Source organism: Podarcis erhardii, assembly GCF_964252035.2.
Source record: "Podarcis erhardii genome assembly, chromosome: 9".
Taxonomy (NCBI): Eukaryota; Metazoa; Chordata; class Lepidosauria; order Squamata; family Lacertidae; genus Podarcis; species Podarcis erhardii.
The window spans coordinates 6087674-6110215 of NC_138512.1; the positions used below are offsets into that span (position 1 = coordinate 6087674).

The 22542-nt window shown below is 43.6% G+C and overlaps 2 protein-coding genes across 9 annotated transcripts in view; both read right to left on the reverse strand.

Moving 5' to 3' along the window:
• ADD1 (adducin 1) overlaps positions 1 to 15382 on the reverse strand; it is a 46326-nt gene extending 30944 nt beyond the window's left edge. For 3 of the 6 annotated variants that reach the window (XM_081876245.1, XM_081876243.1, XM_081876244.1), the window contains exons 1-4: positions 15240 to 15381; positions 4000 to 4209; positions 2072 to 2234; positions 1488 to 1639 (exon numbers count right to left, since the gene is read on the reverse strand). In XM_081876245.1, coding sequence (XP_081732371.1) covers positions 1488 to 1639; positions 2072 to 2234; positions 4000 to 4191 — 507 coding nt within the window. In that variant the 5' untranslated portion in view covers positions 4192 to 4209; positions 15240 to 15381. Of the gene's footprint in view, positions 1 to 1487; positions 1640 to 2071; positions 2235 to 3999; positions 4210 to 15013; positions 15034 to 15239 lie in introns of those variants that run through there. The other 3 variants (XM_081876241.1, XM_081876246.1, XM_081876242.1) reach the window with 2 other exon arrangements.
• A 3348-nt stretch (positions 15383 to 18730) lies between these two features.
• Positions 18731 to 22542, reverse strand: part of SH3BP2 (SH3 domain binding protein 2) — a 33152-nt gene continuing 29340 nt past the window's right edge. For all 3 annotated transcript variants that reach the window (XM_081876324.1, XM_081876326.1, XM_081876325.1), the window contains 4 exons: positions 21530 to 21585; positions 21011 to 21092; positions 20840 to 20899; positions 18731 to 19824 (listed from right to left, as the gene is read on the reverse strand). In XM_081876324.1, coding sequence (XP_081732450.1) covers positions 19687 to 19824; positions 20840 to 20899; positions 21011 to 21092; positions 21530 to 21585 — 336 coding nt within the window. In that variant the 3' untranslated portion in view covers positions 18731 to 19686. The remainder of the gene's footprint in view (positions 19825 to 20839; positions 20900 to 21010; positions 21093 to 21529; positions 21586 to 22542) is intronic.

The window sequence follows — 22542 nt, forward strand, 5'->3', positions numbered from 1 at the left end:
TCCTTTTTCGTAAAACCGTTAATACCCGGGGAATCCGCGCTCCATAAGACGAAAAAAATCGCAAGACGAAGCAACTCGCGGAACAAATTATTTTCGTCTTGCGAGGCACCACTGTATGTTTGGTATTCAGACAGCAGATTTGGGAAAACAATGGTTTGATCAAGAGCAGTCTTTGTGTAGGGACTGCTATTTGTGGAAGGGCTGGCAACCTAGCAAAATTTGCTTCTCACAGAACAGGGAGAATAAGCTATTTTCACCAATTTTCACCTCCTCCATCACTGTTCGGAGGGCTTCAACTGTTAAGAAAAACCACGAGAGAAAATCAGAAGTCTGGAAACCTCTTCACAATTAAGCTTTATAATAAAAAACAAGAGTGACTTCAATTCTTACTACAGCTGTAGTTTAATGCTTATTTGGCACATGAGTAAGCTCATTGTGATGCTATTCATTCTTCTCAAGCATTAATGACATGGGTGCCAATAAATTACTCACAGTATAGACATCTGGAGCACACAGGCCAAATGGTTTCACTTAAGATGTGAAGTTCCAACAGTTATACTAGATTTTAAAAGAGATACAGTAGATGTCCCACTACTTTGTCAATGGAGCATAAAAAATTGCTTATAGTAAGATAAATACTGTTACTGTTTATTAAATTTCATTTCTATCTAAGGAAACAAGGGTAAACTTTTCCAAAATCTTATTTTAGTATGAAGACTTTTCAAATCTCCATTTTATTGAATTAGTTGGGACATATCAGCAGGCAACCAATATTTCCAAACTGCAGTGTGAATTTCAGTATTAGCATCTTTACCATTTCATCTGTTCTCTTAACCATGAACAGACAACTTCTTAATTTTGGGAAGTGGTGTTAGGGTTATTCTATGGGCACAACTCCAGGACCTAAAGCAATTCAATCCCTTCACGGTCACCCATGGTTTTTAATAAAAACTAGCAGTAAAATCATCGCTAGTACAGTACTTAGTATTTATAACCAGGAGCTAGAACATTCACCAACTAAGTAATTTTCTTTAGCATAATTTGTATATCCCTTAACTGTAAATAAAACTTCTAAACAGATTACAAAAATATACAACATACAATAAAATTAAAACAAGTTTTTTAAACTGCAAAAAAGGTCTCTGAAAGATCCCCTCCCCTCAAGAAACAATGATCTTTTGCCTTCCAGAACATAAATATACAGCAACACATGAAGTTATATGAACTGCATGCAGAAACCCATTTCCCTATCTCCCGCAAATGAAATGAAGACAATTTTCTATTACACCCAGATCCAAAATTGATAAGGGCCACTAGCGGCCAGATAAAGTTTTGTAAACCGCTATGAGGTATTTTAAAATCAAGTGTTGTATGAAATAAATTAAGTTGTTTCAAACGACTGGACTCCTCCAAAATTGGTTATTCCTATTCTACCCTAAACGACAAATAAAAAGGAAAAATATAGATATAGATGATTTAATACTCACTGTTATGTGATTGTAAATAAGCTGTGACCACCCAAAGAGGTCAGCTAGTCTGTAAAAGGCTGCCAACTTGCATCTCAACAGTTTCTCGCCCTTGTCATAAGCAATTGAATCTGAACCCCTGAGATCATTCACAGGGGTCACCATGCCAAGACCTGGGGAAAAGGAAAGACATGCCCAATATGGTTTACATCTCTTAATAACAATGTCTAAATGGTGTGGCCATACTCTCATTCCAACAGGAGGCTAACACAATATCAAGTCAATTCACAATATGAAATCTGAATCCTTTCAGCTGATGCAAGGCACCACACCCGTTTAATGAGGAACTTCTCTTTTAAAACTGAAATCTACATCTATCCTCTTTCACTGAAGCATAACAAAACCATTCCAGCACTTATTACAACATCTCCTAATTTCCTAATCTTAATACAATAAATTCTTGAAACAAAATTAGAGCCAGTTCTCACTAAACGAGTTGTTTCAAAACTGCTCTGTTTACATTCATGTTTGGATTAGTCCACTCTTAGCTTTGAATTCACCAGCTGCAATCCCTATCCACTCCCAAAATATCTGCTGGAACTCACTCATGTTAAGGGCAGCCATTCCACCGTGAGGTGCTGCTGGGTAGACATTTGGAACGTTTGTCGTCATGAAATCTGCAATCTGCTGTAAAGCCAGTAGACCTGTTGGGTTCTTTCCTTTCTTAAATTGTTCCTGGATCATCGATTCCAATTCTTCACAAAATGCCTAACAATAGAATACCACGTTAGACACCGAAATACTGGAGAACCTCAAGCAAATTGGATTCTCTTAATTCGTCCCTTCCACATCTCTTGTCATTAATGCTTCTCACAGACAGAAGCATCTCTCTAGGAATAATTATTGAGCCTGCTCCTGCTTTTTTGGTGCACTGTCTGAATAAGGGACTTGAGGCAGAAGAGACAGACACACAAGTTCTTATCAACATTGTGCCCCATATACTACTGTTACTTAAACCCAGTAGCTTCATAGCAGCTTGACTGCATCCTGGGATCGGGTGCTCTCATGGTGAGAAGTGAGATGTCTGGAAGAGGACTCTCCCTTTGTTTAGGGAATTGTTCTTCCAGAGAGGCTCACCTTGTGTTTATTTCACTGTATTTTAAGGTGCTAAGCAAAGACTTTTATTCTCTGAAGTTTTTCAACAGTTAACTATGATTCTTTTCATTGTTGTTGCCCGTTTTCATCCAAATTTTGAAATTTTATTAGTTTCTTGTTGTATTGTATTATTATTGCTTAAGCAGCCCTGAGAATATTTATATTGAAGGATGTCAGAAATATTTCAAAAATAAATAACACATTACAGTGGTGCCTCGCAAGACGTTCCGCGAGTCTCTTCGTCTAGCGTTTTTTTCGTCTTGCGAAGCAAGCCCATTGACGGCTTAGCGGATTAGCGCTATTAGCACTATTAGCGGCTTTTAGCGGCTTATCAGCTTAGCGGATAAGCAGATAAGCGGCTTAGCGGCTTAGAAAAAGGGGGGGGAAAGAAAAACCCGCAGGAACTCGCAAGACATTTTCGTCTTGCGAAGCAAGCCCATAGGAAATTCGTTTTGCGAAGCACCTCCAAAATGGAAAACCCTTTCGTCTAGCGGGTTTTCTGTCTTGCGAGGCATTCGTCTTGCGGGGCACCACTGTACATCGAGAAGCTTTAACCAACTTATTCAACTGAGAATTACTCTTACTGCAAGTTGGCAGCTCAACACAACTGAGGACTGCTTCACAAAGAGCAATTTTACTACAGAGACCAAACTTGTGTACAACAAACGGCACAGATACAGCATTAAGAAGTAAAGTTTACATTTCGATTCGGCTATATCTTTGTGCTACAAGAACTTGTGGCTTTTGTTCTGTATCACCAGATGCTTTTGTCACAGGTAACTATGTAACCTGTCATTTTCTACATGGAAACTATATTGTACAAGAAAATAATTTTGTATAAAGCAGCCTAGAGTTACTGAAATTCCTGATACCTTAATGACACCAGAGCTAAATGGTTTCACTCCACCTCCCACCCCACCCCCTATTTTGGTTTCAGCAGCAATATATGCAGAAAACATGGATGCTTGCTGGAATGAGACCATAGCTGGGATTTATTTATGTCATTCACTAGATTTCTTAGCTGCCTGGGCAATACACAGCATAATGAAAAAATACAATAGAACTGTAAGATGCAAAAGGCTGTTAGGATGCTTTCACCAACAGGAAGCCTTTCCCAAGAATATTTCAACGTCCACTGTAATTAATCAGCCTGAACTTGATTGAAACTTGAGATTTGGAGGACTCCAAGGCAACAAAAGTACCTGCCACTGCAAAAAAACAAATGAGGAGCTCCTGTGTGCCACAAACATACACAATGTGCCTTAAGTCACTTTGAATTCTGCCACACAAATTAATGCTGCCTTTTTGAGGAAATGTTTAAAAAACTGATTTTTTTGTTAGCTCTCTTCTAAAGTCATGCCTAAGTATTTATCCTTACTGGGCTCTGAAGGATCATGGAGACTCTCTTCTTCTGTTCCATCATATTGAAATCCTGGCGAAGGTCAGGAGCCATGTTTCTCTCTCGCAAGTACTCTGGGTTATTTTCATCCACTCTATCAAAATACCTCTCTTTATGAGGGGCTGCTGGAGGTGGTGAGGTTACCACCTCTGCTCTAGATTCACCATTCATAGCACCTTTTCAGTGGTTCTGTGGAATAAAAATCAATCAATCAAAAGTATTCCAATTAATTCATCTGCTAAAGTTTAAATGAATACACTGGCCCCTACCACTTTTCTCCACTTTATCCTTCAGTGGACATGGAGAGAAATAAAAGTTGTTGAATAAGGAAACAAAATCAGAACATAAGCATGATCACTGCAGATGGTGACAGCAGTCACAAAATTAAAAGACGCCTGCCTCTTGGGAGAAAAGCAATGACAAACCTAAACAGCATCTTAAAAAGCAGAGATATCACCTTGCCAACAAAGGTCCGTATAGTTAAAGCTATGGTTTTCCCAGTAGTGATGTATGGAAGTGAAAGCTGGACCATAAAGAAGGCTGATCGCCGAAGAATTGATGCTTTTGAATTATGGTGCTGGAGGAGACTCTTGAGAGTCCCATGGACTGCAAGAAGTTCAAACCTATCCATTCTTAAGGAAATCAGCCCTGAGTGCTCACTGGAAGGACAGATCGTGAAGCTGAGGCTCCAAGACTTTGGCCACCTCATGAGAAGAGAAGACTCCCTGGAAAAGACCCTGATGTTGGGAAAGATGGAGGGCACAAGGAGAAGGGGATGACAGAGGACGAGATGGTTGGATAGTGTTCTCGAAGCTACCAGCATGAGTTTGACCAAACTGCGGGAGGCAGTGGAAGACAGGAGGGCCTGGCGAGCTCTGGTCCATGGGGTTACGAAGAGTCAGACACGACTAAACAACAACAATAGTAATACTGGTGTTAAATTGTTTCTACAGTTCAGAGCCCAGCTTCTGCTCTTGAATTCAGCAGGGCTTCTCTCCTTTCCCTCATTCTTAACTATCAAGTCACAGAGGACACAGCTGAATCTCTTTATTAACTTCATTAGACCTAGTGCCTATTCATCACTCTAAGTTTTGTGTTTCATATTTTTATGTTGTAACCCGCCCTGTGATGGTTGCCAGCCTTTGAACAAGTCAGGATTCAAAGCCAATTCAAACAGGGATTTAGGATACTACGTTGCTCCAAGATTTCCTGGGCAATTATTTTCATAACTGCTTATTAAGCCAATAGTATTGTTCAAATTGGGCAATTAACTTTTATGGGTTTTACAAGGTTCTAGACTTAGATGTCTAAGAGGCACAGATCAGCTGACCCTCCAGAGCAGGGTTTCCCAAACTTGGGTCTCCTGCTGTTTTTGGACTGCAGCACGCATCATCCCTGACCACTGGTCCTCCTGCTAGCTTCGGATGATAGGAGTTGTAGTCCAAAAACAGCTAGAGACCCAAGTTGGGAAACCCTGCTCCAGAGCATCAGAGATCCTGCTGGCTTCTGCTAGGCAGAAGGTTGAAAGGAAAAGACTTTCAACCTTCTGCCTGGCAGAAGCCAGCAGGACAGAAGATGGGGCTTTAAGATGCCATGGTTTCAAAGCCTACAAAACACCATAAAACATTGTGGCTTACTTCCAGTGGTAGCTTCCAACCTGCTAGGGCAGATCTTTGTGTCTCCAGCACAGCAGGGCTACACACCTCCCACCAGTAGTTCTTCTACCACCTCTCCCCATCAACTTCGGAGGTTGAGGACTGTGTCCTTAGAACATAGCCACAACACATTACACACTATTATCAGAGTGCACCAATATCTGAACAGGGCTTAGAATATGGCTTCTACTTCAGTATTAGAGTAGTTCACAGTGATCAGTGTCATGTAAAACTATGTTGTTGTTGTTGTTACATTTCGAATGGGGTTTTTTTGGTTATTGTATATATATTGGTGAGGGCGAGGGGTTGAATAGTTTCTTTATTGTCTAATCCTTATCATGCTTTCATTTCACTGTGTTCTTTCCATTTTGGACATTTGCAGCTAAATTGAAGGGGAAGCTGGCACCATAACAGGAAGCCAGCAGTCAATAAAAGAAATCAGTTTGTTAGCAGACTGTTCAAAGATCAGAACACGCTCCAATTTAATGAATGGGCTTGGCACCACTGGAGTGCTTTGCGAGGATTAATGCAGACAACCCAGATCTCAAAGCTCTTATACTGGCAGGAAGTGCAAGAAGCAAACCATCAAAGAAATATGCAGTGCAGTTGTTTAAAAGATGACATCTCTGTTTTAAATCTGGGACTCAGTTAATTAACAATCCTATTTAAGAGGGTTCTTGTAGATGAGGAAGCCACCATAATAAAATAAAGGTGGCAAGCCTTGCTTTCTTGGCAGAGAAGCCATAGGAAATTTAACGTAGGAGGGTGTGAGAAATGAGGAATTATGAAAACTTCAGTAATAACAATATTTTCATTATTTGCATCCTGTCCATCTGACTGGATTGCCCCGGCCACTGGGGCTGCCTTCCGATGTTTTCTAAAAGTCATGTAGTTTTTAATGTCCTTGACATCTCATGAGAGGGTGTTCCACAGGCTGGGCACCACAACTGAAAAGGCTCTCTCCCTGGTTCCCCTGTAACTACACTTTTTGCAGTGGGGTAACCTCCAGAAGGCCCTGGGAGCTTGACCTCAGTGTCTAAATGATGGGGGCGGAGACGCACCTTCAGGTATACATGGCTGAGGCCCTTTAGGGTTTTGAAGGTCAACACCAACACTTTGAATTGTACACAGAAACATACTGGGAGCCAATGTAGATCTTTTAGGACCGGTGTCCCAGCAGCTGCTCCCAGTCACCAGTCCAGCAGCCGCATTTTGGGTTAGTTGTAGATGGTATCATCCACATACTGATGAACACCCAGCCCAAACCCCAATGATCTCTCCCAGTGGTTTCATATAAATATTAAAAAGCAAGGGGGAGACAATGGAGCCCTGAGGCACCCCACAAGTGAGCACCCAGGGGTCTGAACACTCATCTCACCCCACCACTTTCTGGACATGGTCCAGGAGGAAGGAGCAGAACCACTGTTTAACAGTGCCCAACTCCCAACCTTCTGAGACGATCCAGAAGGATACTGTGGTCAGTAGCTCTGATTAGAAAATGCTCTTTCAGAGAAACTCCCTAGCTTCCTGTATTTCCAAACCTTTGGAATGTAAGGTAATTAGCACAACCAATTTTAAAGCCTTACTGATCCTCATATTACTGGCTCATTCGTGTTTGCCAGAAATGAAGGAAGTAACACTTTCCAGAACAGAGAGGGGCCGTAACCATAGTGACCTTGGCAAGGGCTGTTGTGGACTGCTATCAATGGAGTTTACTCCCACATTAGTGTGCAAAGGGCTGCAATGCTAAAAGGAATGTGGTGAGGAGTCAACACTTGTAGCCAGAAACGGATGAAAGAACATTTTAGGACTGAGAGTCTCAAGTGAAGAAAATCTGGCTACATGACTGAATATCAAACCCAGATTATTTTTAAAAAAAACAGTTTTTCTAAGACCTATTGGGAGAGCACTACAGTGCTTTAGGCTGAAAAACTACTTGACTTACTCCCAGGTAAGTAGATATAAGACTGCAGCTAAAGTGGACTCCAAAGCCTATGAAAATACACAACAAAAGGACTGTTAATTTTTAAATGTGAAAGATAATTCCTGCTTCTTAAAAAAACTTGCCATTCTTTCACATTTGCAATGAATGACAGTGAATTAAAATAGATATGTTACTGGACAAAATCCATGCATTAAAAAACTGGAGTTTTAATAAAACTCTTTACCGCTAGCCCTAAAAAAGTGAAAGAAAAAAAAACCCCACTGAATCACAACTAATTTTGTTTTAAAATATGTTCACATATTCATTAAACTAGAAATATCTGAATTTATACATAACTTCATTAAATCGAATGAATGTATAACTATAAAATACATTAGAGGACAACACAATACCCGTATATACTAGAAATTGATGGTATAATGCTGGAAGTTGTTACCCATTGAGTATTTCCTCAGCTGGTAAAAAAAAGGTAAAGGACCCTTGACAGTTAAGTCCAGTCACAAACGACACTGGGGTTGTGGTGCTCATCTTGCTTTACAGGCCGAGGGAGCCGGCATTTGTCCGCAGACAGTTTTTCTGGGTCATGTGGCCAGCATGACTAAGCCACTTCTGGCGAAACCAGAGCAGCGCACGGAAACGCCGTTTACCTCCCTGCCAGAGTGGCACCTATTTATCTGCTTGCACTTCTGGCGTGCTTTCGCAGGAGCTGGGACTGAGCAACGGGAGCTCACCCCGTCGCGGGGATTCGAACCACAGACCTTCTGATCGGCAAGCCCAAGATGTGTCCTAACAGTCTTCTGGCAAATAAGTTTGGGCTTCATTAGCCAAATTATGGACGCTACATTTTTTATGAATCCCTGCTATTGTATTAATTGGTTATTTGATGGATTCAGATGTCTAATTAGAACATTGATTAGTACTTCTACCAATACAATTTGTTTTTCTAATGAAGTATTTCTGCCATCACTGCCAGGTGCCTCATTGCAATCCTGGATTTGCATCATGTCAGGGTGGGGGAAGGAGCAAAATAGAAGGCAGGTTTGAAAATGGTGGTTCTAAACAACAGCAGAGGCATGAATAATGGAGAAAATGTAGTGATTTTAAACAATGGCAGAAATGTGAATAGAGTGAGCCGGGGGTGACACTGACCGTGAAAGTGGGATTGTGCCTTCCCACAACCATGTATTTTACTCTTAGTACATTATGATGTCTTCAACATGAAATTCCAGATTCAATTAATTTAGAAATTATTTTATTAACAAGCAAACGTCCATACAAACACAAAATCCAGCAACTTCTCTAACTGAACATGCTAGCTGACAGGCCTGCTTAAGATTCACCTGAAAGACGCAATAAAGTACAGTATATGAAAATGAGGGGGTGCAGAAAGAAAGCTACAGAATAGAATAAGAGGCAGCGGCATAGAAATGAAGGCAACCTGTGAGCAAGGCAGAGTTGAAAAAGGGGGAAGGAGGAGTGTGAGTGCAGAGTGGTTGCGGTCTCCACAACGGAATGTCTATGCGCTCTTTTGTGCAGTAACATTTTTGTTCTTCATTTCTATACCACTTTACATTTTAACAAAAAATCTCAAAGCCATTTACAACACACTGAAACATCAAATAAAACAATCCAGAATAAAATTAATTCGAGATTCAAGAAAAATATGTCAGTGACATTTTGCCTTCCCCATATTTCTTTACCCACTTAATTTATAGAGCTGGCCCATAGAAGAACTATTTCAGGTAGCCAGTGTGGTGAAGTGGTTAAAGTGTCGGACTAGGACCTGGGAGATCAGGGTCCAAAATCCCACTAAATCATGGAGCTCACTGAGTGGCCGTGGGCCAGTCACAGCCTCATAACCTATCTCACAGGGTCATCGTAGGGATTAACTGAGGAGGGGAATGAACCATGTACTCCTAGGACAGGGGTCTGCAACCCGCGGCTCCGGAGCCGCATGTGGCTCTTTGACACCTTTGCCGCGGCTCCGGGGCAGATACTAGCGAGGGGAGGAGGCGCATTGTGCGCCCCGACACTCCCCACTGTGGCGGGCGCTGTACTGGCTGTGACGTCGCATGGGGGCGGTGCGTGCGTTAGTCACGCAACGTCCCGACGTCACCTTCCCGCTTGCCCGCTACATTGTAAGGGGCATGTATGCTGGTCACTGCATTGAAAGGGGGCATGTACGCTGGTCACTGTTTTGAAGGGGAGTGAAGAACACACACACACAAAAAGGTAACTTGTTAATTTAACGTTTATTTCTATGAGGAGGAGTAATTCTGAGGGGTCAAACAAAGAAATAATAAAAAAGTGACAAAAAAGTTATTTTAATAATGATGAGTTTTGCGGCTCCCAGGTTGTTTTTTTTCTTTGGAAATGGGTCCAAGTGGCTCTTTTTGTCTTAAAAGTTGCAGACCCCTGTCCTAGGAGAAAAAGGTGGGATATAAATCCATATAAACTCTTATAGAAATTGATCTAAGCTATTCGGCTCACCTGCTTAAGAAAACTGGAGGGCCGGCCAGATGGAGATGTTAGCCTCCAATCTGGCATCCAGAGATCTCCACATGTTTACATGCGTGCACATGTATGATTGGCAATAAAATAAGAAAAACCTCTTTTAAGAAAGCCTCTGATTTAAAGAGCATTTGCCCTTCTAAACCAACAGCGTAGATAAAATTTATGCCTTAAGGGGAAAGATTTTCAATTTCTGTAGCATTCTACTTAGGCGTTTTACTTTCAACAAGAGACTGTTTGAAATGCAGCCTCCCTCCAGCCTTCAAGCCAAAAGCTCCACCCTGAATGAAGGCCAAGAAAATGATATATTTAAAAACTGACAAAGAAAGAGAAAAGATTAAGTTACAAGGCTTATGTTCTTTCCAGACATGGAACATGCATTTTAACACAATACAGATGTGTCAAAGCATTAAGTGTGTGCAGTAACATGTAGCTGAAGTTAAGGACAATTATAAAAGTGGCCATTTGAAAAGAACATGGAAAAGTTTCAAGAAAGCAGCCACTGCAATTTTCAAATGATACTGTGATGCTTATGAAGAGCTGTGTTAAAAAGATCAGAGTCGATAAGTCTATTTGGGGAGGGAGAAGGCTTTTAAACAACCAGTCTAACTTATATAATAATAAAATAATAAAATTCCTTCCAGTAGCACCTTAGAGACCAACTAAGTTTGTTATTGGTATGAGCTTTTGTGTGCATGCACAAGCTCATACCAATAAGAAGGTGCTCTCTAAGGTGCTACTGGAAGTAATTTTTTTATTTTGTTTCGACAATGGCAGAGCAACACGGCTACCTACCTGTAATTTATACAATAATATTTTAAACCTGTTAAAGGAGATAGTAATGGAAGACACAGGCCATGTTTGGATAGCACACAAAGCACAGGTTCTCAGGTTCTCCCAACCCCTCCTCCTGTGAAGTAAGGAAGAGGAGTCTGAATTAGGACTGCCATATGTCCAGTTTTTCCTGGACACTTCCTCTTTTTCAGGGGTAAATTTTCTGTCTGGGTGGATTTTTAGAATTTGGCAACAGGTTCAGAATTTTGTTGTTGTTGTTGTTGTTGAAGTGTGAGAAAGGAGGGAAACACCAGGAATCCGCACCAGGCACCTTGCCGTTGTGGGTGGGGAGTGCAGCCCCCACTAAGTCCCCTCCGTGAGCAAGATGAAGGGTGGGCAAACAATGGACAACAATGAGGCTAGTGGGCCTCATCCCACCTCGCGTTGACTCAGCCAGTTCCTTCCCTTCCCAAAATTGGTTCTGCTGCTCTGCCAGTTGTGCCTCACACCTCAATATACCCTCTCTTCCTGCCTTCTCTTCTCTCCCCACCCCCCAGCTACTGTTAGGATGGAGGTGTGCAAGGCAGTTGGGTAGGAAGGAAAGGGGGGTCATGGACACCATCCACTGCTCTATCTGATGGCATTTAAGTTAAACCGAGGAGCAAACAGCGCCACTGAGCCTTGGGGAACTGAGGAGCAGCTGCCTGCTGCAAGACTGCATGCAATCTTATGCAGAGGGGGCTACATGGTGCAAAAGTAACTGCTCCATTGTCTATTGTCTGGGCACTATAATAGTGCACTAAAGTGGCAGTGTAGAAGTGGCTGTCAAATGTATCAGATGACTTGCAGCCTTTTTGAATAAGCTCTACTGTTTTTTAGCCTGGGGTGCGGTGAAAACAAATAGTTGTGGACTCTTAAGCAATAAGCAGTTGTTCAACAAGATCTTATCTACAAAGTGCATCTGAAAGTGACACACCATGAGGTATTTGCTAATATTTGTACCAATACAGGAGTTTCATATACGATACCAATTGTTTGTATTATTTCATTGTTGAAAGTTAAGAACATTGCTATTAGCAATATATCACAACTTCTATAGCCTACAGATAGTAGGGGCATTTAAAATGAGAGTAGTCATAGCAATCCATAGTTAAAATGTGTCCTTTGTTTTGCTCTTCAAAATATGACAACCCAAAATGCTTTCATGCTTTGTTAACTACAGCTTGCCATGCCATCCACACCTGCAACTAGTAACAAACACAGTTTAAACAAGCCAGCTTTAGAAATCATCATTAGCTAGTTTCAAATTAATCTGTTACTGTTCAGGTTTTACAAAATCACATGTCAATGTGGTGTCAGGCCCTGCATGCTCTGGCAGGGGAATGAGGTGAAAGGAGGTTTTTAAGTTTTGCTATTGATAGTTCAAATTTCTAAAAAGCTGTGGACATAGGAGAAACAGAGCTTTTCACTCTGTTGAACAGGAATACCCAACATGCTGCCTTTCAGATGTTGCTGGACTACAATACCTATCATACCTGGCCACAGAGCGGATGGGCCAATCCAGTCAGATGGGTGGGGTACAATAAATAAATAATAATTACTGGCCTCTGCTGGGGTGGATGGGAGTTGTAGTCCAACGGAGGAAACACACTGGCTACCCTTACTGTAGGATAATGCTTGCTCAGTTCTCTTAGCTATTAATTGAAGCAAGCAAGCACCCAAAGCTTAAAAACAAGGCTTCTTTCTAAGAACACCACACCTAGTAAATGCAAGGGCACTACCTAAAGACTTTAATTTTTTTTTTTTATGGAACATCTGCTGTACTATGAAACAAAGTGCCTAATCTCAAGCTGACCGCCACCTAGAATGCCTTTGCTGTGGGTGCTCCTGCAAACAGGTGGCTATTAGGAAGAGGGCCTCCTTGGTGCTGACATTCTGGTAAACACAACAAAAAACCCTCCCCTGAAAGGCTCATCTACCGCCTTCTTTTGGCCACAGATGAAGATTTCATTCCCCCACTGTAAATGCTAACTACCAAAAGCCTTGTGCCCAAAAGCTAATAATGGTGCCAGTTTACTACATATAGGAAAGAATAATTGCAGTAAGTTATTTCAATTATTCTAATTAAAGATGTTTTAAATATTACTATAGTTAAAAAGCAGACTACACATTAAAAAGAAAACACTTAAGAATGCTAATACAGATTGGGTATAAACCACAAACTAACCCAGTTCAATTAGGAACCAAGAGATTTCCTTCACTAATCCAGGGGATAGCAGAGTTGATCTATGCTGGTGTTACCGGCTAATAGCTTCTTTGTACGCTGAGCAGTCTCTCCACTCAGTTTCTGCATGTCAGCCACCTATGGTCAGGTGCACTCTCTTACCTTCTGTAAGGCAGAATGCAGTATTTTGTATGAAATGTTTGAAAAATAGAGTAGTTATGTTATTCAGGGGCCATTTTAGAGATATGACAGTTGGCTATTAATATCATTTGGCTATCTCCACATAGAAATAACTGCAGCCCTAGGATTCGTTTAGCTTCTGGCAATGCAACATCAACTGCCTAACACCAAAAGGAGCTCCTGTTCCTCTCCCTGGAAATTAACCCAATAAGCCATTTTCCAGCTTCTCAACTGCAAAGTCCCTGCCTTCAGGTCCACAAGTTTCATTTGGGAGGTATGTGTGTCTGTGCAGAAAACTTACCAATTGAATTATATGGCATTCAAATTGCAATGCAATAAAAAAGCAACAGAAAGACAATTAAAAACCTCACCACATATAGCACAGCACATTACAAATGATACAACAGGCAGAAAAAAACAATTCAAGTCTTTAGAGTGTCTATGTTTATGCAGCTAAACACCACCGCTTATAAGCAACCAGAAGGAACCTGAAGCCTCAGAGTCAAAGAACAAAGTATGGGGGGGGGGGGTCGACTGGGTGGTGGTGGAAAGAAACAGCCCCAAAGTAACTCAAAGACCAAAAATGTTCAGAGTCTGAGAAGTGAAGGAATCCTTAAAAGTGGGAAAGGGAGAAGATAAAAATATAAACTAGTACAGTACATGGAACAAGAAGACGAGTTCTGTACGTGCAGAGGTATGTGAGCACAAAGTACAGACAAGCATCTCATTCTCAAGATGGAACACTTCCATTACTGTATTTTTCTAATGTCCTCGGGCATAGAAGCATTGCAAGCAGTCACCAGTGGACAAATAAAGCAGTTAATATTCTGGGCTTGGGGACAAGCGCAGTCACCCACTCCCCCACAAAATAAAAAGAGAGGTAAGAGATGCACCTGGAGAGAAGCCTCGGAAAGGAAGCATGCCTCAGTGAGAACTGGATGCTGAGCAACTGTGGGAGGCGGGAAAAGGGGGGGGGGGATGGAACAGCTGAAGGGCCCGATCCCTACTTCCAAGATTCAGGGGGGGGTCCCCACCACCGTTTCTAACATAGCATGCTACAATACATCCAAAGCAGGCCCACCCATGCAGTGTTGCCACGCTGACTTGGAGACCCCCGGGATCTGCAGATGCACACAAATTCTTTTAGCGAACTGGGGGGAGGGAGGGAGTTGGAGCTGCTGCTGCCGCCGCTTGAGCCAGGAGTGCAGGGCCTGCTCTGCAGGCACTTAAGCAGCTTCCCAACCAGTGGTGGCCCCAGCTCTGGCCCTGGGAAAACGGACGCGGGAGACACAACTGCGGAAAGTGGCGGGCCAACCAGCCCCCCCCCCCTCCTGCGGGGAGGCTTCTCCCCTCACGCCAGCTGGAAGAAATCCCCCCCCCGGCAGAGTATTCAATCTGCTGCTGCGGGGGGGGGGCGGCACACACAAAAAAGAGGGGGTTGGGCAGGGGGGCCGCGCGACGGGAAAGGCGGGCTACAAACATAACGGCAATAACGGCGCGACGGTGCCCTGAAGGGCTTTGCTCGTCAGGCGGCGGCGGCGGCCCCGTCTCGGGGGGGGGGGGGTGGTCGCTGCAGAAGAGAGGCCGCTCCCCCCCCCCCGCATTGGACACGACCCGAGCCTGCGGGGGGGAGGGCAGAGATTCCCCCCCAGACACCGAGCATTTCTTGGCGGGGAGGGAGGGAGGGAGGGGGGGAGGAGTCACCTGTCGAGCAGCGGAGCGGGGCGCCCCCCCCTCACCACCCGCACCCCGGACCAGCCGACGCCGGAGAAGGGTCGGCACGGGGCAAGGGGAGGGGGCGCCCCCCCCTCGACTCGCCCCGGCGGGGGGGGGCAGCTCCCTCCCTCCCTCCCTCCCTCTCTGTGGGGCCGCCCCCTCCCGAGCCCCAGGGGAGGCGAGGACGCGGCGCAGGCGGCGGGCTCTTCTTTACCTCCCTCCCCTGAAGACGACGAGGAAGCGGCCGCAGCCCCGGACGGATCCGCCACAGACGCGCCTTTCGCAGCCGAACCGACCCCAGACGCCTCCCCTGCCCGCCCTCTCTCCGCCGCGCCAGGGTGCGGCTTTGAAGGGTCCGCAGGCCAATAAGCGCGGCAATCATTGGAGCGCGCCCGCGTCGCGAGCAAGCCGCCTGCTCATTGGCCGGTCCTGCGGGGGGAAAAGGCCCGCCCACCCGCCTTCTGGGATCGTAGACTTATAAAGGAAGACTAGGGAGTCCGCGGTGTGCTGCGGAGATGCCCCGGGTCCTTTCGGGGGCCATTTCCTAGAGCAGGAGGCGACAAAGGGAAGAACCCGGGATTTTTAATCCGGTGCAGCAGCTTCTCGCCCACGCATTCAGGCGAATGTTGACGTGAAGGCGGAATTTTATTTTATTTTATTTTAAAGAAACGAACTACCACCTTAAACGTTTTTTCAAAGTAATACCCAGCAATTAAAGTGCAAGCCCAGGCGGTGAGTGGGTAACACTCTGCAGCCTAATGCAGTGCCGTGGAAGCTGTGTCTAAAAATGGATTTTGCAAAGCTAAACACCAAAACAATAAAGGAGGCATACTAACAGAAAAGAAACGCCTCGTATTCCCTATGCAGTGGAAGTTAGCAGTAGCAGCAGCAGAATTTAATACCCTCTCTTCACCCTAAGGTCCCAGGGGTTACAACAATCAATCAATTAATGTTATTTTCATTGTTATTATTAAAAACAACTTTAAAACAATTTACAATCACAGAATAAGGTCAGATGACACCTATGGGGAGTGAGTTCCACAATTTAGGGGCTGCCGCAGAGGAGGCACAAATCCAAGCCTCCACCGCCACCCCATTGAATTTATGAGTGCAGAGGAACTACCAGGAGGTCCCTGGCTATTGATCTTAACACCCAAGAAGGTCTGTAAGGGAGGCGGTGGACTTTCAGGTATGTGGGGCTTGAGTCATTCAGGGCTTTAAACATCAACGTGAGCACCTTGAATTGGGCCTAGAAACAAACTGGCAACCAGTGCAGCTGTTTAAAATAGGAGTTATATGATATCTGTATGAAGCCCCACGGGATGCGGGTGGCACTGTGGCCTAAACCACAGAGCCTAGGACTCAGTGGCGTAGCATGGGGAGTGCAGGGGGGCCCGGCCACACCGGGCGCAACATCTGGGGTTAGGGCAAATCCACGGGTTAGGGGGCGCAAATCCACGGGTTAGGGGGCGCAAATCCACGGGTTAGGGGGCGCAAATTACTTGCCTTGCCCCGGGTGCTCACAACCCACGCTACGCCACTGCTAGGACTCGCCAATCAGAAGGTCGGTGGTTCGAATCCCTGCGACGGGGTGAGCTCCCATTGCTCAGTCCCTGCTCCTGCCAACCTAGCAGTTTGAAAGCACGTTAAAGTGCAAGTAGATAAATAGGAACCACTCTGGCGGGAATGTAAACGGCATTTCCGTGCGCTGCTCTGGTTCACCACAAGCAGCATAGTCATGCTGGCCACATGACCCAGAAGCTGTACGCTGGCTCCCTCGGCCAATAAAGCGAGATGAGCGCCGCAACCCCAGTCTCATCCGTGACTGGACCTAACGGTCAGGGGTCCCTTTACCTTTATATGAAGGCCCAGCCACTAATCTGGCCGGTACATTTTGGAACAATTGAAGTTCCTGAGTTGTCTTCAAGGACAGCCCCAAGATGTGGGTAGTACAACAAAGAACCAAAGAAAAAATAGCAATTGTCACAATGAGCAGAACATTTTAGGGAGAACAAAGGATGCTATGCTGGCTGAGTAGTAGGAACTACCAAATCTAGCCAGAATTGCAGTTTGTTAGCTCACTCACAACACATTAGTCATTGTTTTAGTGTTTTTTAAAGTGTTTAAAGTGCTTGCTTTCTTTCTTTCTTTCTTGCCAATTCAAAAGATCAGTGGATGGTGAGTATACATTGTCTTGATTATTACCCAATGGAAATGGACAGGGTCTTAAAGGATACAAGGAACCAGTGGCTTCCGACAAATTTTTCACAGCATCTGTCTGGCATCCTGGACTGAGAATGGAAGTCATGACATCTGCAGTGGAATCCACAACTGTCCACAGTGTCTCAAGAACATGGACTGTTGGAAACTGTCCCAGGGAGCCACTGGGTGGCAGTGGGTGGCAAAGACACCACACATAAGGAGGAGGTTGCTGGTTTTGTTTTAAAAGCAGCTAACATGCAGTTTTTGAACAGGGAAACTAATATTTAACACTGTAAGATACCTATACGTAATCCATTTGTCTTGGATATTGGTTCTCTAGAATATCTCAACTATTTCCACATGACTTCAAACATCAAGCCAACACTTCCTTTTCATTGTAAACTAATGCTAATACTTCTCCTTTCCTGTTTGGTCTATTCCTTTTGAATAGGTTATATGTCTATTACCACATTCCAGTCATGAGTTTCATGCCACCAGGTTTCTGTAATGCCTATTATATAATGTTTGACATCCTGCATTAAGAGCTCAAGTTCATCTTGTTTATTTCCTATGCTCTGTGCACTAATATAGAGGCAACTGTAACCATAAGCCATTCCCTCCAGCTGCTTCAATATTGGTGTTTTCTTGCATATTAGCAGGTTCCTGTAGCACCACCCTAGTTTCCTGTCCATCAATGAAGTTATTATTCCCAGTGGTGTCCCCATCCTCTGAAATATTGTCTCCCTCATCCTGAGGATTCAGTTTAAAGCTCTCCTAATCATGATGTCATATGTTTGACAGGTGGCTTGTTCCACCCACCTGTCCTATTTGTCCTGCCAAAGGTCCTTCATCCTTTGCCTATTGTGGGGTGGGTGGGAGGCTTGGTGAGATCTAAGGGGATAGGGGATCTAAGGGGATAGGGGAGTTGGCAAGCTGTAAGGGGTGGGGAGGGCAAGGAATAAGCTAGGAGTGGGTGGCTTTTCTGGGACACAGGCAGTTTGTGAGCAAAGTGAGTGGGAACAGCAGCCACTGGTGCTACAATTAATATGCTGGTCTTTAAAGACGCCACAAGGTTCTATACCCAGTGCTTAGGTAGCTGTGCTCCCTTGGGTTGAAGATTTCCAAAGACTTCCTTCAAAAAGGAAAAAAAATGTGTTTCCTGAATATTTTATATAGGAATAGCATACAACAGTATTTTCTTTATACCTGAACAGGATTAAATTAAAGTTTGGTGCATATGTGGTCTGTGTACACATAACTACTATCTATGTTAAGTAACTCATGCTTGTTATATATGACCATGACTTGAACCATTTCTTCAGTCTGATGCACCGATTTGGTTATAAGCATCTTTGAAGCATTTGCATTCAGCACTTGGTACAGAAAGTCTCCCTTACCTTGATACGACACAACTTCCACAGAAATGCCTTGCCTTCAAGACATACATGGCACACATGTCTCTTGCATAGCAAAATTCTAATGAATACACTGTGAAATATGTAGTATAGCACTGTTGACTTAATATTGAACAAAATAATTATACAGGAACATCACAGATGTATCAATACAAATCACAGATTAAGAAATCTTTATATAAACCCTGTTCAGTAGAGTTCTTCTTTCATAAGAGCCATAGTTTGTTGGTATAGTTCTTACAATATAAAAATAATGAAATATAGGACATTAAAAACCCTTATTTTTCACATTAATTTGCATGTTAAAAACAAGTTGCCATTCTATTTATTCATTGGGTTAATACTTATGGTTAATCATATGGTCAACACATTTCTTTAACTTAACTATTTGGTGATAATATCAAAAAGTGCATATACCTCAATATTCCTGGTAGATTTTTCCAAAATTACCATTTGGCATCAGCTGAATTTTCACACAGTTACCCTTGCACAGAGGTGCTTTGTAATTCATTAAGCAGAGCAAAATACAACAATATTGTGTGATGCGTGTAAGAGTGAGAGAGACTGGTGCTTACTTTGACAATTATTATGAGGGTCTAGAGGCCTAGGGGGTCCAAATGCCCTTAAAATATCACAATTGTGACAAAGCAAAAGTGACAAAGCACATTCACGCATGGTTTGTGTTATGGTGCAGTATTGTGTTATTTACAGCTAAATTATAAACTATTTTAAAACTTGTGTCAAGCACCAGTGATAAGTCAAAAACCAGCCAGGAAAACAAATAGCAAGAAGCCATTAGCACTTTGCTTCTAGACATGTCTCTTAGTAGCTCTGTTAGTTGTCCATATGACCCATTCAAGTTAGGAGGTGTCTTCAGCCCTCTTCTGAAATTGGTCCAGACTCTTTATGAAAAGCACAGGGGAGGGGGGAGGGGATATCAGTCTATAACCATTCATTAATTAGGAAGGTCAACAGTTGTGTCCTAGGATTCCATAACTGTGCTTGGTGCTTGGTGTTAGAGCGAGAGTGGATTAGGTAGGTCTGTCACCTGGGTCCAGAATAGCCGTAAGGAAATTTGAGGACCAGATTACGGTGGCTGGGCAAGACATGGCTGCCGTAGTGCTCAACCAGACTTCCAAGGCTTAGAAACACAACATCTGCCTCCAGGTAAAACTTTGAGTCCTGTTGCGGAAGTAAAATGGACATCTGAAGTCACTGACCACCGCAGGAACATTCCATGACAATACAACAGACATACAACTCAGAGCAACTCTGACATACTACAAAACATAACTAATTGGCTACACTCCATAATGTTTGCAAGCCTAATTCTGGTTAATGTTCAGATCAGAATACTGTATTTCCTCCCTTCAAACATAAAAAAGGTAAAGAACCCCTTAAAGTTAAGTCCAGTCGCAGACAACTCTGGGGTTGTGGCGCTCATCTTGCTTTACAGGCGAAGGAAGCCGGCGTTTGTCCGCAGACAGTTTTTCCAGGTCATGTGGCCAGCATGACTAAGCTGCTTCTGGTGCAACGGAACACCAAAACCAAAGCAGTGCACGGAAATGCCGTTTACCTTCCCACCGGAGCAGTACCTATTTATCTACTTACACTTTTGGGCATGCTTTTGAACTGCTAGGTTGGCAGGAGCTGGGACCGAACAACAGGACGCGGGGATTCGAACCACCGACCTTCTGATCGGCAAGCCCAAGATTCAAACTGCCAACCACCAGATCAGCAAGCCCAAGAGGTCAGTGGTTTAGACCACAATGCCACCCACGTCCCTTTCCCTTCAAACATGAAGACCTAAATCTGAAAAATCAGATGAGGCCCTTCTACATCTCCTTATGCAGTGGTACCTCGGTTTTTGAGCGCCTTGGAAGTCAAACATTTCGGTTTTCGAACACCGAAAACCCGGAAGTAACTGCTTCGGTTTTTGAACGCTTTTTGGAAGCCAAACGTGCCACATGGCTTCCATATTGAGTTTTTTGGATGTAAATGCTTCCAGAAATGCATGCTTCAGTTTTCAAACGTTTCAGAAGTCCAACAGTCTTCCAGAATGTATTACGTTTGAAAACCAAGGTATCACTGTAATCCAAACTCTGTGGAGGAGGATTAGTTTAGAAGCACAGCGAATATTATTTTATTCAATCACATAAAATAGAAGGGAATAGTTGCAAACCATGTTTTTACCCACCTGTTGAAAGATTCTGTAGTTTCTCACTTTCCCAATAGATTCATCCCATACAACCAATACCTTAAAGGAGGAGGAAAAAATCAAGATAAACACCTTACAACACCAACCATGTCCCAAACATCTTCCCAGTTGGTATACTGCGAACAAAATTATTACAATTTGGTTTATTACCTTGCCAGGATTTGTGGATGAATTTCTAATACAGAATAATCCACTTTTCGGGTATCCCGTGGGATTTTCTGATCTGAACATCCTAAAATTGTAGGAAAATACTGAATTGTTACTTTTTTGAAACAACAAAAACAAGCTTCAATATGGCAATTACAACAAACCTGCCAAATGAATTCTCAGCAACAACACTCATTTTCAGAACAGGTTAAAGATTTGCATAGCCACTCAGAACACGGATATTGGAGGAAACCACAACATACCCATTATTGGAAACTGATACATACTGCACATCAATGAGAGCAACCTAACCTAGTCATAAGTTGCCACAGGATCCCATCTTCAAAGCTCTCGGCACCCAATAATCAATGCTACAACAGTACATATCAGTACGTATCAAGTGCTCAGAATTCTGGTTTTCAGCCCTTTGCCAGCAGCTATTTCCCCTCAGTTTTCCATCCCTTTTTCTGACTGATTTTTGCAGCAAGCACTAGGAAATTTCAACATACCACAACGGCTTACCTTTCAACTTCAAGCGATTCAGAGGTGTTCACAAATACTGAATTAGGCAGCTCAACCTGTATGAAAAAAGGGTTGTCAAGCCAAAAGAATAAAAAGAGTACAATAGGTAAATGCCTATCAAAAGCAACTTTATGATCACACGTGACCACACCCATCTGTGGATCAAGCCCAAATCACACACATAGGGAAGCATATGTGACATCAGGGCAACATTAAGAGAGTTGAATTATGAGCTGGCACTTCATCAACGCAAGTTTTTATTGCTAGATGTCTTCAATGCCAAATTACAGGAAATGCAGAATACTGCCCCTAAGATAATAAAAGGCAGATGCCGCAGTAGCAACAATTCTGTAACTTGACTTAGCACTCAATAAAAGCCTGGTAGAGTGCCCTCTTTGCGCCAGGCTTGCGGGAGGGTGAGGTGCCACCAAGCATGGGCTTGGGGCTGCTGCTGCCAAACTCTGTCCCTCCTCCGTGAGTCTTAGGACTGTAATCACCACGAGACTTTGTCTGCAGCCACTTATGGAATCAACATCCTGCATACATCTACCAAATGCTTGGCCTTCCCCCCACCCCACTTGAGTTGGCTTATCATGTGGCAACGGTTCACAACCGGACTTGGTTGGCATTGGTAGGATCTATTGTCCAGGGTGAGTAAGGGTGGGCTCTCTGCTTACCTTCTGGAGCTAGATCTTTAAGGGGCTTGAGGCTGTGGACTGAGAGACGGCTAGCCAGCCATACCCTTCAGGTCAACAGTGGCAGTCATAAGCCATTTGCTACTACTTACACTTGCGATTACTTTCTTGTCCTAATCTGATACTTGCTGCAAGTACAAGCCCACATTTTCAAACACTATGGACTGCATACTTGAATACTGTGACACACATTACAACATTCCTACCGCATCGATTTTCCAGATGTTTCTGGACTACACCTCCCATCATCCTTGACCACTGGCTATCCTGGCTGGGGCTGGTGGGAGTCGGGTGTCCAACAACTTTAGACTGTAAACT